General features: G+C 36.6%; 1 protein-coding gene across 1 annotated transcript in view; it reads right to left on the minus strand.

The window, feature by feature from the left end:
- Window positions 1-14,891, minus strand: part of LOC120533788 (EH domain-containing protein 1) — a 90,003-nt gene that overhangs the window by 55,435 nt on the left and 19,677 nt on the right. The window contains exon 2 of the mRNA XM_039760743.1: window positions 409-506. Coding sequence (XP_039616677.1) covers window positions 409-506 — 98 coding nt within the window. The remainder of the gene's footprint in view (window positions 1-408; window positions 507-14,891) is intronic.

Here is a 14,891-nt window from a genome sequence, read left to right on the forward strand (position 1 = left end):
CATCTAATTCTACCACTGCCCCTGAACCATTAGTTTTATCCCAGTTGTTCAGAGAAACAGTCCAGAGAATTTAAAGTATTTAAGTATTTTATAATAATAATTAAAAAACTGTCCATGACCCCAAAATGCAGATATTTATTAAACTATTTTACAACTATAAGTTGAATATAGTTTAATTGCCTCAAATGGGGTGAAAAAAAGGGAAAATGTACCTAAAAACCTTGGAGCCAAACTGAATACTAAATAGTTAGGATTTACAATTAGTTTTCATGCTTATGCATATAAAGGAAATTAATCTATTACATATTTCATTGTCATACAACATACAGAACAAAAGTCATTTTTTTAATAAGTCTAACATTTACCATACAAATACCAAATAACCAAGGAAATGGCAAGTTATTTTACCTCGACTGATTCGTTGCTTTTCTCCCGACAGAATTCCTGGAGTGTCAATAATGCTGATACTTTCCAGGACAGGATTGGGAATCTGTGCACACATGAACCTAAAAAAACAGAATCAGACAAAAAAAAAAAAAAAAAAAAAGAAAAAAGTGCATAAATTAAAAAGTGTGTCTATACACTTACTCTACTTTGGGGTGTGCGATATTGGCAAAAAATATACCTGTATCTCAATATTTTCTAGGACTTTGTAGATAACAATAATTGGATGATATTTTGCAAACTTTAAAAACGTGTTTGTAAAAGTCTTACTGATCTAGCTTGGTCTTATTAATAGTATACTAATTGTAGTTTATTAATGAGACTAATGGAAACAACAGTGAAAACAGGTCTTATTTATTTATTTACTTAAAACCAAAGTAAAATAACACCAATAAATAAAATAATCACCAGTCAAAGTATTACTGAGATCAAACAGTACAAGTATTAAAATAAACCATTTTTAAGTGGCTGATAGGAGTTACAAAAAAGACCAACAAAACTATTATGATGACAAAATTTTAAAGACACTTACCGTTAATTTAAACAAGATATTAATCCAAAGGAAATAAAATACTAATCATAATTTAACTACAAGGCATGAACATTACAGTCTGGATCAACATAAACTGCTCTGCTATAAGGTGAATTGTGCAGCCTACAAGCAAGAATAAAAAAATCTACCATACTGTTTTATTATAGTGTAAAAAGCCAAAGATCTGTCAAGTACTACACAGGAAAAAAAACTAGCATCTGTAAACAGGTTCTATCATATATTGCACAAAGATACAAAAACATTTTTAAACAAATTACTAACTTCAAGTTTCGTCCAATGTTGCACAAAGATATCAGAAAAAAAATTAAACAGTTGTAAAATTCTACTGAGGAAACTCCATGTTGCATGACAGAATCACCAGTCTGTCATTAGTGTCTAGCTTCAGAGCATCACGGTTACTTGTTACAACATTTTCTCCAGTGCTGAAAACCCTCACAGAACGGCTGCTTGTAGCAGGGATGCACAGGCACTTTTTTGCTAGTTTTCCCAATTTGGGGGAATGTACTTCTTTTGTTTCCCACTGCTTACGTGGATTTACTTCACTGTCCACCTCAGGTATCATCTAGTAGTTCTTGATCTCTTTTTCAGTGGCAGTACAGAGACTCATCTTATTTATTTATTTTAAATAGCCACCAAAGGACTTTTTCTTTTTTGCTCCCCTCCTTGTATCATCACCTGCTCCAACTTCAGCAGCCATTGGGGTGGGATGGAGCAGTCATCTGTCTGAGAGTTTTAAATAATGAAAGAAAAAAAAATGTGCTTTGGAATTGAGGAACCCAAACCAAGACGGCTTGCAAAATAAAACACGCCCAACAAAAATGAAGGTGATCAAGCAGTATGAGGGAGGAAAGAAAGCAAATGCAGTTGCATGTGACTTAAGTTATCCCATTGTAACTAGTGTTCAACGCACGCACTGTACTAGTGCGCTCTGGCTTTGAATCCGCTTAACCTCCAAAGCTTCTGCATTGTGACTCATAATGTGCTACTTAATGCAAACCGCCATGAAGGGGTAATGAAACCACATTGAACTCCTTAATCTGTTAATGTTACTCCTCTCACGGTTAACATAATGGATACTGGGAGAAGCTCACACTGATGACATAACACAGGCAAAGAGGCATTTTTTGCAAAGTGTGTGACATTCTCAAGAATATCAGCTTGCACATCATTAAAACAACGATTAAGATATTATAGTAGATGGTACATATCACACACTCCTAACTCCACTGATGCTAAAATATTGATGTGACACTTAAATGTGTTACAGTTGATCTGGCAATCACTGAAAAAGAAATACGTAAACAGTTTCCAGGGGTGCTGGGAAGAAAGAGAGAAATGAGTAAACTAATCTTCATTATTGGTACAAACTGGTGATATGTGCATGTATTCAGGCAGTGCAGTCCTCACATTCCTAAACAGTGCAAAGTTTGCTTGCAGTGATAAGGTTACATTGGCCATGTGTGAGTTGGGTACGAACATATGGGTTGTGGTCCCCGATGCCCAGGAGGAGGACAGGAGGGCTTGTGCCTCCTCCAGACCGCGAGGGGGCGTCCGTCCTGGTTATGTTGGGGGCCACGGGTACAGGGCTTGGAAGCCCAGCCCTGTGGGGACCCGTGGTCACCGCCAGGCGGCGCCCCGATGCCGGTTTACCCCGTGTGGTCTTTGGCCGGGGATGGAGCCCGGCCGGGACGCCTTGGAAGACCAGAGGAGGGCGTGTGCCTCCTCCAGACCGAGAGGGGGCGTCCGTCCTGGTTATGCAGGAGGCCTCGGGTAGGGGGCTTGGAAGCCCAGCCCTGTAGGGACCCGTGGCCACCAGCAGGCGGCGCCCCAGTGCCTATTTATCCCGGGAGCCCGGCACTTCCGCCACACCAGGAAGTGCCGGGGGGAAGATGACCGGGGAGACACGGACGGCTTCCGGGTGCGCAGCCGGCACTTCCGCCACACAGGGGTGTGGCCAACTTTAAGTGCTGGGAAGCAGCTGGAGCCCATCCGGGTTCCCATAAAAGGGGCTGCCTCCCTCCAGTCATTGGTGGAAGTCGGGAGGCAGTAGGACTGAGCTGGAGAGAGAGAGGACTGGAGGCGGCCAGGAAGGCACAAAGACCGTGGGCCCTGGACTTTGGGGAAATCGGTGCAAGAGGCACTGGGGTGTGAGTGCACGTGACTTTTGACATTGTAAATATTGTACATAGTGTAAATAAACAGTGTGTGGGTGCAAAATATGATGTCTGTCTGTCTGTGCCGGGGCCAGCGTTCACAGGGTAGTTTGCATCGCTGTTCTTACTAACTTCCACAGGTGCACCTTGGAAACTATCCTCCTGTACTGCACCACATCCTGGTATGACATCTGCTCAATTTAAAAAAGTAGAGCACTGCAGAGGGTGGAGTAGGCACTGGCACCACAGAATATTACTAGTACCCAGCTGCCTTCTATTAGGAATTTACAACACTTTCTTCCCGTGAAAGGCAAACAGTACAATTAAAGTCCTCAGCCATCCTTCTCAGATGCTTTTCTCACATTGTGACAAATGGTATATGGCAATAGGCATTCACACTAATAGATTCAGAAACAGTTTCTATCCAAAGTTGTAAAGTTGCTGAACAGTCAATCATAACAATTAAAATACTGTAAAACAAAAAACAGTGTGTATAAATACATAATACTTGTAGTTGCAAATACATATTGTATATGATTGTATACACAGAATATGCTGCATGGTAACTTTTTTTTTGTCAGCTGTGTGGATACATGCAAGTAAGAATTTCATTGTATTATATGTACGCTTGACAGTAAACTTCACTTGACTTGTGCTGGTCCTGCGATGCACTGGTGCTCTTTCCAGGGATCTTTCTTGTCTTCTGCCCAGAGGTGCTGGCATAGATTAGTCTTTCAAGAGAATTTTGAGAACCTGTTTATGTAAACATTCATTTAATCTCTTTCAAAAGATCCACTCAGCATTAAATCATCATCACACTAGACCTCTTTTAAACATATCTTTGTCTTCTTCTTCTTTTGGCTGCTCCCATTAGGGGTTGCCACAGCCCTTAGGCCTTCCTCTTTTTCCCTTGCATGGCAGCACTATCCTTAGCATCCTTCTCCCAATATACCCAGCATCTCTCCTCTGCATATGCCCAAACCAACGCAATCTCGCCTCTCTGACTTTGTCTCCTAACTGTCCAACTTGAGCTGACCCTCTAATGTACTCATTTCTAATCCTGTCCTTCCTCATCACACAAAATGCAAATCTTAGCATCTTTAACTCTGCTACCTCCAGCTCTGTCTCCTGCTTTCTGGTCAGTGCCATCATCTCCAACCCATATAACATAGCTGGTCTCACTACCATCCTGTAGGCCTTCTCTTTCACTCTTGCTGATACCCATCTGTCCCAAATTACTCCTGACACTCTTCTCCACCCATTCCACCCTGCCTGCACTCTCTTCTTCACCTCTCTTCCACAATCCCCATTACTCTGTACTGTTGATCCCAAGTTTTTAAACTCATCCACCTTCGCCAACTCTACTCCCTGCATCCTCACCAGTCCACTGACCTCCCTCTCATTTACACATATGTATTCTGTCTTGTTCCTAATGACCTTCACTCCTCTCCTCTCTAGAGCATATCGACACCAGATTAAAATAATGTGATTAATGATGTTCTCTTCATAACCAAGTTACTGTAGCTTCTTAGTATTTTGTAATGTAAGCATCACTCAGTCAACATTATCTTACAGTGATGATTTCTGTGTACTGTTTACATGTTATACCTTTACTAGTAGTTGCGAATCCTGCTTATTATTAAAAGGCACTATTTCAAATAAAACTGGGTGACTCAGTACAAATAACCAAATGCTCCGATTTATAAAACCATTTTGGTTTCACTGCTTAACATGGAAATCTCTTTCACCTACATCAAACAAACCCCATCCTGCAAATAATATTACTATTTTATGTATAATGGACATATCTGTTTTAAACAGAACAAATGCATGTTGTAGTACTAGACAGGCAGGAAAAAATGGAATTGTAACTTTACAGATAGTTTTAGGCTGAAACATGATGATTGTCAGAAGGAAAAAAAAAGAAATCTTGTCACAACGCATGCCAGATGATTAGGAAACTCAAAGTAATGCAAAAGACTTCTAAGAAAAAGAATATGAACCATTTAGTCGGTTCTTTAAAACTTTTACTACTGTCAGCAGTAATGGATTAAGGTTTTATTTTTAACCAGAATACTAAAGTAACCCAGTGATATTCATTTTTAAAATGTGCATGTAATCTACTTTGCACAAGGGTCAGTGAAATAGGAAATGTCAGCAGAAAGGAAGAACTAACGGGTGGACAGAGACAGGACATCCTTCTGCTTTTACACACATTGCTGTTAAAATAAATATATGCCTTAAATAGTTAAAAAGAAAATATGGAAACAAAATAGATATACACTTAAGTCAGAACTTCTTAGAAATAATTTTCTTTCTTTTTTAAAATACATCTTCAACACATAGATTCATTTCAAGAAATCAAATACTCTAGTTCAAAGTTTCCAATGTTTTTGAATTATTTATGATTTGTGCTTACTTATTCCTATATTACTTAACAGCAGAAAATTCCAAAGTTGTTTAAAGCAAAATTGACTTACTGCTGAGCAGAGTGAATGAGGTAAAATTAAGCTCCCATTACCATACTTTAAGTCCCTCTGTCTGTGGCTCTTTCCTGTCTTGAGCCCAGAGCTTCTAGGATAAGCTCAATTTCCACACCATGGCGGATTTGATCAGACTTTTGTGTTACTCTAGTAGTCATATAAAAATATCTTTTTGAGAAATTAATAAAAGATAAAAAGATACGAAAATGTTAGATTCCTTGTAGAAAATGATTGCTTCCAAATATAGAACACTTGCGAATTTAGTTCTTTATTGTTTTATAAAGTAGAGGGCTCTGCCCCCTGCTCGCTTCACTCACCCACCTCCGTGTTTGGTTTACCGAATATACAATTTAAAGAGATTGTTATTTTCATGGGAATGGTTACATATGCATTATTTTCACTTTTACTTTAAAAACATTTGTAAAAACAATACTTGTCCTTTATTTCCGGCTACGGGCATGGTTACATCTCTTTCTCACAGGACGTATAACACTGCTCGCGTTGTGAAGGGGGCGTGGCTGAACGCACGCTAAGGAGATGTCGTCGGATCATCTGCTGTCTTTCTGCTGCTGGCGAGCTGCCTGTTTTGCTTGTCGCATGTTATTGTTTTAAGAGCTGGGAGCACATGATGCTTGTCTGCCAAAAGTAATCCAACAACTGCTAGGTTAGATGTCCGTGGACTTGTTTTAAATGATGGCTCACTGCCTTGTCTCACGTGACATTGTAAAAACAGTACTTGTCCTTTATTTCTGGCCCCAGGCGTGGTTAAATCTCTTTCTCGCAGGACATATACATATACTGTACAGTTGCTGTCCATTTTGCCACTTCGTGTCACTGCTGCTCGTGTTGTGAAGACGGAGTGTTAGGGTGGCTGAACGCACGCAAGGAGAAGTGGTCGGATCATCTGCTGTGAGTTGCGTGTTTTGCTTGTCGCTTGTCACTGTTTTAAGAGCTGGGAGCAAGTTAAAGTGTATCTTACAAGTAATCGGATATACAATTTTAAAAGCTTTTTTTTTTCTTTGGAATTGTTTCAATTTCATTATTTGCACTTTTACTTTAAAGCTTCATTAAAAACAATGTATGGAATTACCTTTTCTTCAAAATCGCATTGAATTTTGATTCCGTTTTTGGAGACACATTGTGACAACGCAACATATAACTGCCCGTGAGTGAATATTGTTTCTGTTTCTCTAACAAATAATCCGACTTTTTCTAACGTTTGTCCCTGTGATTTGTTAATTGTCATAGCAAAAGCTATTCTCACGGGAAACTGTAAACATTTTAATACAAATGGCATATCAAGATCTCCTTTGGTGTCTAATATTATTCGCAGAATATATACATTACCTTTCTTGTCGCCTGTTAAAATTTGCATCGCTTCTCCGTGATCATAAATATACACCTGACCGAATTGTGCTTTCTTTGAAATAAAACTTGTTGCTTTAACTGTTGCGGGGCCACAGATTCTCATAGTGTATGGTCCATTATTGTATAAATCTACATTTTGTGCATTGAATGATGCGAAGGTGAAAAGACTTTGTTTTCTGCCCTTTGCCTTTTATTTCTGACCTCGCTTTGTACTGCTGTTTTTTCAATTACACCTGGTCCTGATGATTAATTTCCTTTTATTTGCACTAATGCAATCTTTAAAATCTTTTGTTTGATACTGTAGTGACTGACGTAATAAAGTGTCAAAAAAATTTTACTTGAAAAATCGCAGACTTTGTAACCCCGAACACAACTTTCTAGCACCCTCTACAACCCCTCATCCCCTCCCTCACCCCGCCCCCTTACCCCATCAATCACCGCTATCAGTCTTCTGTGCTGTACTCCGCCTTCCCTCAATCGGACCTAACAGTCACTTAAAACAAAAAAGGCTTCAACCTGGCTGGGACGCTTCAATACTTTCGAATTTTACTGCTTTCACATTCTTTACCTTTCTCTGCATGTGTATCGCTATCGTTTGTTTGAGCCTTTCGAATTCCACTGCTTTCATAATCTATCTGCTTTTTTTCTCTCCAACACATTTGGGTCTCTTTTCTCCATGCTGATCTTTCTTCTTTGCTTAGTCGTTGACGTTTCATCTAGAACGTATTGTCCTTATACGCTTTATATGTGCTGACAGCACAGGATCTGTGTGTGCTACATGCCTTTACACGACTGAGTGTTTTGCTGGCCATGCTCTTATTTGATAATTGTTTGCATCTCGGGGGTCTTTTAAGTGTCTTCCGAGAACTTCTGAGAAGTTCATGTCTCGTCGCCCTGCTTTCCTTTCCAGGATTTTTTTTTTTTTTATAACAGAGAGATATTGTCATGACAAAATTATCTTGTATCAATATCAAGGAGGTCTGCTGAAACGTAAACTTAATACCATAATATTTCATTTATTTTCTGAACCAGCGGCACTGGGCACAAAGGGGGAAAAAAAAAAAACTCTAGGTGTGACACGAGATGAAAATCAAGTGCATATTACATTTACGGTACGCATAGTTTCATCACAGTCCAGTTTTGACTCTGCAGTTTGAGTATTAATCGGCAGTTGCAGTATTAATTATTTTTTGCAAAATTTTCAAGAAACACTCAAAAATGCTAAGGAATTCACATTTGCTTCATTAAAGGACATAAAAAAACTAAGTTAACTTGAAAGATATACTTGCACGATTGTATAATTTGAGTTGCAGAAGTGAAGTGGCATTGTTCATTAAGATTCTTTCAAGACTTCTTAATGTTTACAAGCCTTGATACCATTAATAGGCACTCATCATCCAAGTCTTTACTTTCTAATCATACACAAAGCTTTTTCAGTTTTCAAAACTCCCATACTCCAAACATAGTACAGTACATTTGGTCAAGTGTTGTGGCAGAATTGTTTCCTACTGCAGTGCCACAAAAATGTTTTTTTTTTTTCATTTCCTTTACACAAGGCATAGTGGAATCTTCCATGCCATACACAAGTCATTTTGTGTACTTCAGTCCACTTTCAATTAAAAAAAAAAAAAAAAACCCAAAACTTACTTTTCCTCCATTTATCACCACTACCATTTTTTCTTCTTGAATCCAGTTTCAATGTCTAGTACTGCTCCAGTAAGCAGAGAAACAGAGCACACAGCATGTCACAGACTGAAGGGTATGTGCAAAATTCAACTAACAATATATATATATATATATATATATATATATATATATATATATATATATATAAAAAACAGTCAGTTAGAAAAAAAAAAAAAAGAAAATGAAAATGCCAGATACCAAATTTCACAGGAACATATATATTAAAAAAAAAAACCTAATAGCTTTAAAAACTGGTTTTCTTCTTTTTGCAGTCCCATTTAAATGCTTTCAGTGTCAGCAGATTATGTGATACTAAATAGAGGACTACTGGTACCAATTTTTGGTCCACTTTCTAAATGTTTCACTCTCAGACAGAACTAACTTAATTATTGCACATTCACTAAACTTTTTGTTCTCCCCTCTTTCTGGCATCAAAACCATTATTCTACCCTTGCACTAGTCCCTTCTTGAACCTAAGGTTAGAAGGATGCATCACATTTATTTCTTTCCTATATTACTTCAGCCTACTTGAGTGGGTTTTATGTTACACCTCTCCATCTTATGCCTGTAGCACCCACACTGCATCGTGTTTCACAAAGTATCGAGGCTGATTCCTTGTGACTCAAGGAGGTACACCCATCTAAAATAGATTTTAAAATTTACAACTGACAATAAGCACATGGGAGCTATTAAATTAATAATAATCTGCCATTTGCTTCACTGATTATTACCGTCGTTATTTCCCCAAGGACATCAAAGGGGCAATTTATCTTGAATATGTACAGGTAGAAAACATTGCCTTCTGTCAGGAAATTCTAACACTTTTCTTGTTGCTTCAAAATCAAAATGTTATTCACATTATATTATACAAATTACATTAGAAATGCTTTGCATCTTATATTCAACCAAGCTAAAGTAAGTACTTATCAGTCCAAATATTTGTGATACTACGTAAATATTTCTTACAAATAATAGTCATATGGTACACTTATTTCATATACAAATCTGAGTTTGAACGCAAAATAAACTAATATGTGAAAGGATATTAAATAATCATAGTTAAGCTCAAAGGCTTTAGCTTGTTTAAACATTTTTTTCATTTTAGAACAAGTCCATCGTCACTGATTTTATTTACTATTGCTATCTACTTTAGCAAACAATCACAGTTTCAGAGAATTTTAAGGAATGACCTAAACATGGAGTTCTTTGTATGGACCACATAATACAATATTCCAAGTTCACTTTATTGGACTAATTTTCTTGCTTATTTTTTCAAAGCAGTGATGTAGCTATGGGCAATCTGCTATTTGGAGTTATACCAGAGTGGAACTGCCTTGCACAATCATTTTAATTCACTGCTAGCTTGTCTGTATCACAATGGGAGACAGATTTGCTGTGCAAGATGAAACATGAGAAGATAAAAAGAAGAAACTCCGAAGGAGAAAAAAAAAAGGGAAAATGCATTAATATGTGACACTTCTTAATTGACAAATGCTGATGACCATCCTTACCTAGTTTTTAAGTTTTATATTTTGGCTTTCTAGTTGCTTTAGTAATACCTGATGGCGTGTATATACTCCTCTTTTTTGTCTAGCATCTTTTATTGGATGGGGACGAGAAATATGAAGATCACTAATGTGTTATGCAATTAAAATAATTTAAAATATGTAAACAATTGCATCTTACTGGTTAATCTGGAAGTATTTTAATATACTATCATAATTTAGGACAACACTGCAAAGTAATAAAAGACTAAGTGAAGAAATTTATATCAGAAATATGTACCAGCTATTACCAAATACTTCAGATGTCACAACGCTATTAACATAAAAGTCTAAGGGGAAAAGAAATTATAAACATTACAAAATATAAATGAAAAAAATATGATAAAAAAGTCTTCATTGTGGGGATTTTTTTTGTACATGCAAATTATATCTAAAAATCAGTTTCTACTCTACAAACAGGGGCATGGAGCCTGTTGTAACATAAAATACCTTTTTACAAGATTCTGGCTGTGAATTTTTTAGTTTAAAATGCTTTCAAAATTGCGTATTAACAATTATTTTACTATATACATAAGTGGAAACTGTGCTTCTGCCGTGTCCTTGATTATGTGTGGGTTCCAAAAGGAGGCCATGCTAGGTTTCTGCAGTTTCTTCATTTAATCCAGCCTCATTCCAACTGACTGACTCATTTTACCCTAGGAAAAAAAAAATCTTTGGAAATTATTTAAAAAAAATGCTAACTCCAGCAGCAAAAGTTTAAGTAAGAGAAGGAAAAGGAAAAACAGAACTTGGTTATGTACGTTTGATCTCAACACAGCACACCATTTGTAGTACTCTGCAAATTTTTTTTAGCTACTCACACAGGAAAAGCATAGTGATTTACCTGGCAAATGGTAATACATATAATGTGACTTCCCATATGTCAACTACATTTTATTTAAAACTAAAAATCATCAAATATATGAAAACAGAAAACATTTATTCTTGTTTTATTAATTTAATGTGGCATTGTTGAGAATAAACGTTGGGGAAAAAAGTCAAAGATACAGAAGCACTATGTGGCAAAACGTTTCCATATCTGAAAAAGGGTAGCTTTTACACTATTTCTTTGAAAGTTTCTCAGTAGCTTTCATAGGATTTACATAGTGTGAAAGTAAACTAGTACAAGAGGTTAAAAATCTGACACCTGAGTAAAACACTCAGAAGTGAAAGTTTGCTTAAAATTAAGCTAATGTTCCATTCATAAATTTTCTTTATCATGACTACACTCAATCTAAGCATGTCCGGGCATTATCATGCGCAAGGCAGGAATGTTAGTTTGAGATTAGAACATGAAAATCTCCAGATTTCCAACATACATGTCTGTTTGGTTTGCATTTGATACAGGCAATGAAGCAATGTTGCAGTCTCATAATTTAGACCCAGATTTCTCTTTTTGTTTACATGGGCCTCTTTTAGATACTCAAATTTTGGACCATATTTAAAAAGACTGTTGTACAAAACTAGAGATGGTTCTAGGTTGTTAACTGCTTACAAAGAACAGAAAAACTTAGTGTGTCAAGTGTGTGTAGCAGAGGTACTTCATTTCTGATTAAATTACTCATAAAAAATAGATAACTGCACACCATTTACATTTGCCCAGATTGTACAGGAATAAATAGTTCAAATTACTTAAAAATGCATTGAGACTATGGCAATAAGGAGGGACTTTTAGAATGTTATAAGAATAGGTTAGTAAGAGGCACAAGTGTGAGATATTGGAGTTATATACCTAACTGACAGGGATTAAAAACACCTACATGGCAATACTGGTCCTACTGGGTATGATGAATATTGCTTAAATCAAAGAGAAAAACAGAAGACAATCAAACATACAATGAATCACTGAGAACACATGACATCTCACCCAGAAGAAAAATGCAAAAATCAACACCTTGGAAACTCTTAAGTAACTGAAATGCGGTTTTGTATCCATTATATGTTTTTAGTTACCATGGCAGCACTTTCACACATTTCTGACCGAAGAACATAAATGTATGCAGCACACAGTAACTGTGATCAAGATTACCACAATCACAACACAAACAAACTTAAGATTCTGCTAGACATTCCTTGTTGGTTAATAAATTAAGATAAGTATATTATCGCATTCATTTCTAATCTATCTCCTGCTTCTATATCATTCTCTCCAACTAGGCTTATACTATTATTGTTAACGGTTATTACAGGATTAGCACACACCTATAATGGTAATTTTATAATCACAAAACTACATTTCTGTAAACACTGTATAAAGTCTAAAAGCACAGACATCACAAACAGTTTGAACACTTACACTGCTAAGTAACATCACTCTCAACAATACAAATAAACCATCAAATATTACATTTGCTAGAGTTACAATATTGCCAGCTCTCCACAACATCTCTGTTTTGGGTGGTAAGTGTTTTAGAAAAGGGATGTTTTAATTGATCGGTTTGCAGTGTTACAATGCAGGTGAGAGACTACAAATTGCAGAGTTGCATTAAATCCTGTCTAGAGGCTTACAAGTCCTGACTGAAAAAGGGGGATCAATCTGCTCGTGCTCCAAAAGTTGTTAGAATGTGTGTGTGTGTGTGTTATTTGCCATTGAACAGCATTGGTCACTAACAGCTGCTTTTATATCATTAAGTTTATTCTTTCCATTCTGTATGAAAACAGGAGAGACGTTTTATCCCCGACCATCACTACCAACTACTTTGGGTAAATAACATATTAAAAAATATTTCTGGGGAGTATTCCTTTAAAAAACATCCTAGGTATAACTTTAAACCAAACCTGTGCTGCAATTCAAGTCCAGCGTACCATATTTCCAATGATAAACTAATGTTTGCTTAAATTACATATAGGCACTCTCAGTAATATTTCCATATTTATGTTGTACATTGCGATTTATTAATGTTGATAAAAAGTAACATAGAATGCACTGCTGGTAAAATATACATTAACTGCAACCAACATACATAGCCAAAACTATTGATAACCTTCCACTATTTAAAAAAAAAAAAAAAGATTTACAATTTTTCCATTAAATATGTAGGAAGTGACAAAAGTAATTGGCATCCACCATTCTTTATCCTATATTCCACAGAGCTAATTTTAAAAAATGAAACAAATGAAAATGATATGGACAAAATTATTGGGGCCCCTAACCTAATACTGAAAGAATTGGGAGTGTCAATTATATTTGACAGTTTCAACTTACTTAATTGAAAATTGTGATTCTTTTTTAAACAGTGGAAGTGGCCCGATACTTTTGGTCACATCCGGTTATCCTATTTATTACACATGTACTGTACAGATGTATAATATCTACATAAATTTTCAGCTACTCATCAAATCTGAAACTATGCAAGTAAAAGCATTTACTCTTTCATATCCTTGCACTTCATCCATCAAATACTGTAAAAGTGGTGCTCCTCTTTCATACATACTACCAGCTAGGAAAACATAATAGTGGCTACATCTTCACAAAATGTTTTTAGGAGCACAATTATTATTTATTTATTTTTTTAAATTAATGAGTTGGCAATTGCATCAATATGTCAGTGTTTATCTAGCACCAGTTTTGATACTCATCAGATGGACAGTAATTAAATATGCTGAGGAAAATATCTATCTACCTGTAACGGCGCACTGCATAATAACATGCAGTGAATACACTTGACTTGAGGATTCCTAGTTTTACATCCTCTTTCTCTGTACGTTTAGCATTCATTTGCCCAGAGGTTGATGTGCTGGCTGCTTCCTGAGCAGCTCTTTTTTTCTAGAGGCCTGCTTCTTCTCTTCTTTCTTCGGCATCTTTTCGTGTTAAAACTGATTAAGTCAGTGTTTTTGTTGCAATTGCTTAGTATGTTTTCCTTAATTTTTCACTTAAGCTGGCACTTAAATCATTCTTGAGGCAGATTGAAGGCTTAATATATGAAGAGGTAGAGGAAGTGACTGTGATGATGGTGGAGTAGAGAACGGCACCTGTACGCATGCGCCATACAATCGCCAAGCGGCTGAGAGCTGATTCTACAACAAAATAAAAATAAAAAGAGGAATAACCTTGGAGGTCAATCATCAACCTGAAAGCAGATAGTAGACATCGTGCAGTATATGTGTACCAAATTTCTTAAAACTCTTTAGTAAACTATTAGAATATGATTACAAATCACAAATAAAGATTTCAGTGTTATATCCACCAAGGAGAGTTGTGAGTCATATTAAGATAATTTCATAGTTACATTGTTTAAAATATAAAGTATCATAGCAGCGTGGAACAGCAAAGACTGTACCGTGATGGATATCCTCCTACACAAAATGTGCAGTGAACAGGTGCAAATCGTCAGAAAACCACTTTAAAGTTTGAAGTGTTCATGTAAATAGCAACTGAACAAGGGAGGGCCCAGCATGGTTCATCTTGCTCAGTGCTCATGAACAGAGTTTCTTTTCTCCCTTCCATTTGTCTAGTTGTTTTCACAAAGTTGCTTGACAAAGAGAGTGAGAGAGAGCACTCCTGCTCGCAGTCAAATTAAAAGAGCCCAGTCTTTCCTTGATGTAAGACAGTCTTGTATTGAAAGGTTTTCCTCCCTTTTATATGCACTACTCTGCGCTTGACCTGGAATTCAGAAAGAAGGAGCTATATATTTTACAACACTACAACAGCAGAATTTTA

The sequence above is a fragment of the Polypterus senegalus genome, chromosome 8 (assembly GCF_016835505.1).
Source record: "Polypterus senegalus isolate Bchr_013 chromosome 8, ASM1683550v1, whole genome shotgun sequence".
Lineage (NCBI taxonomy): Eukaryota > Metazoa > Chordata > Cladistia > Polypteriformes > Polypteridae > Polypterus > Polypterus senegalus.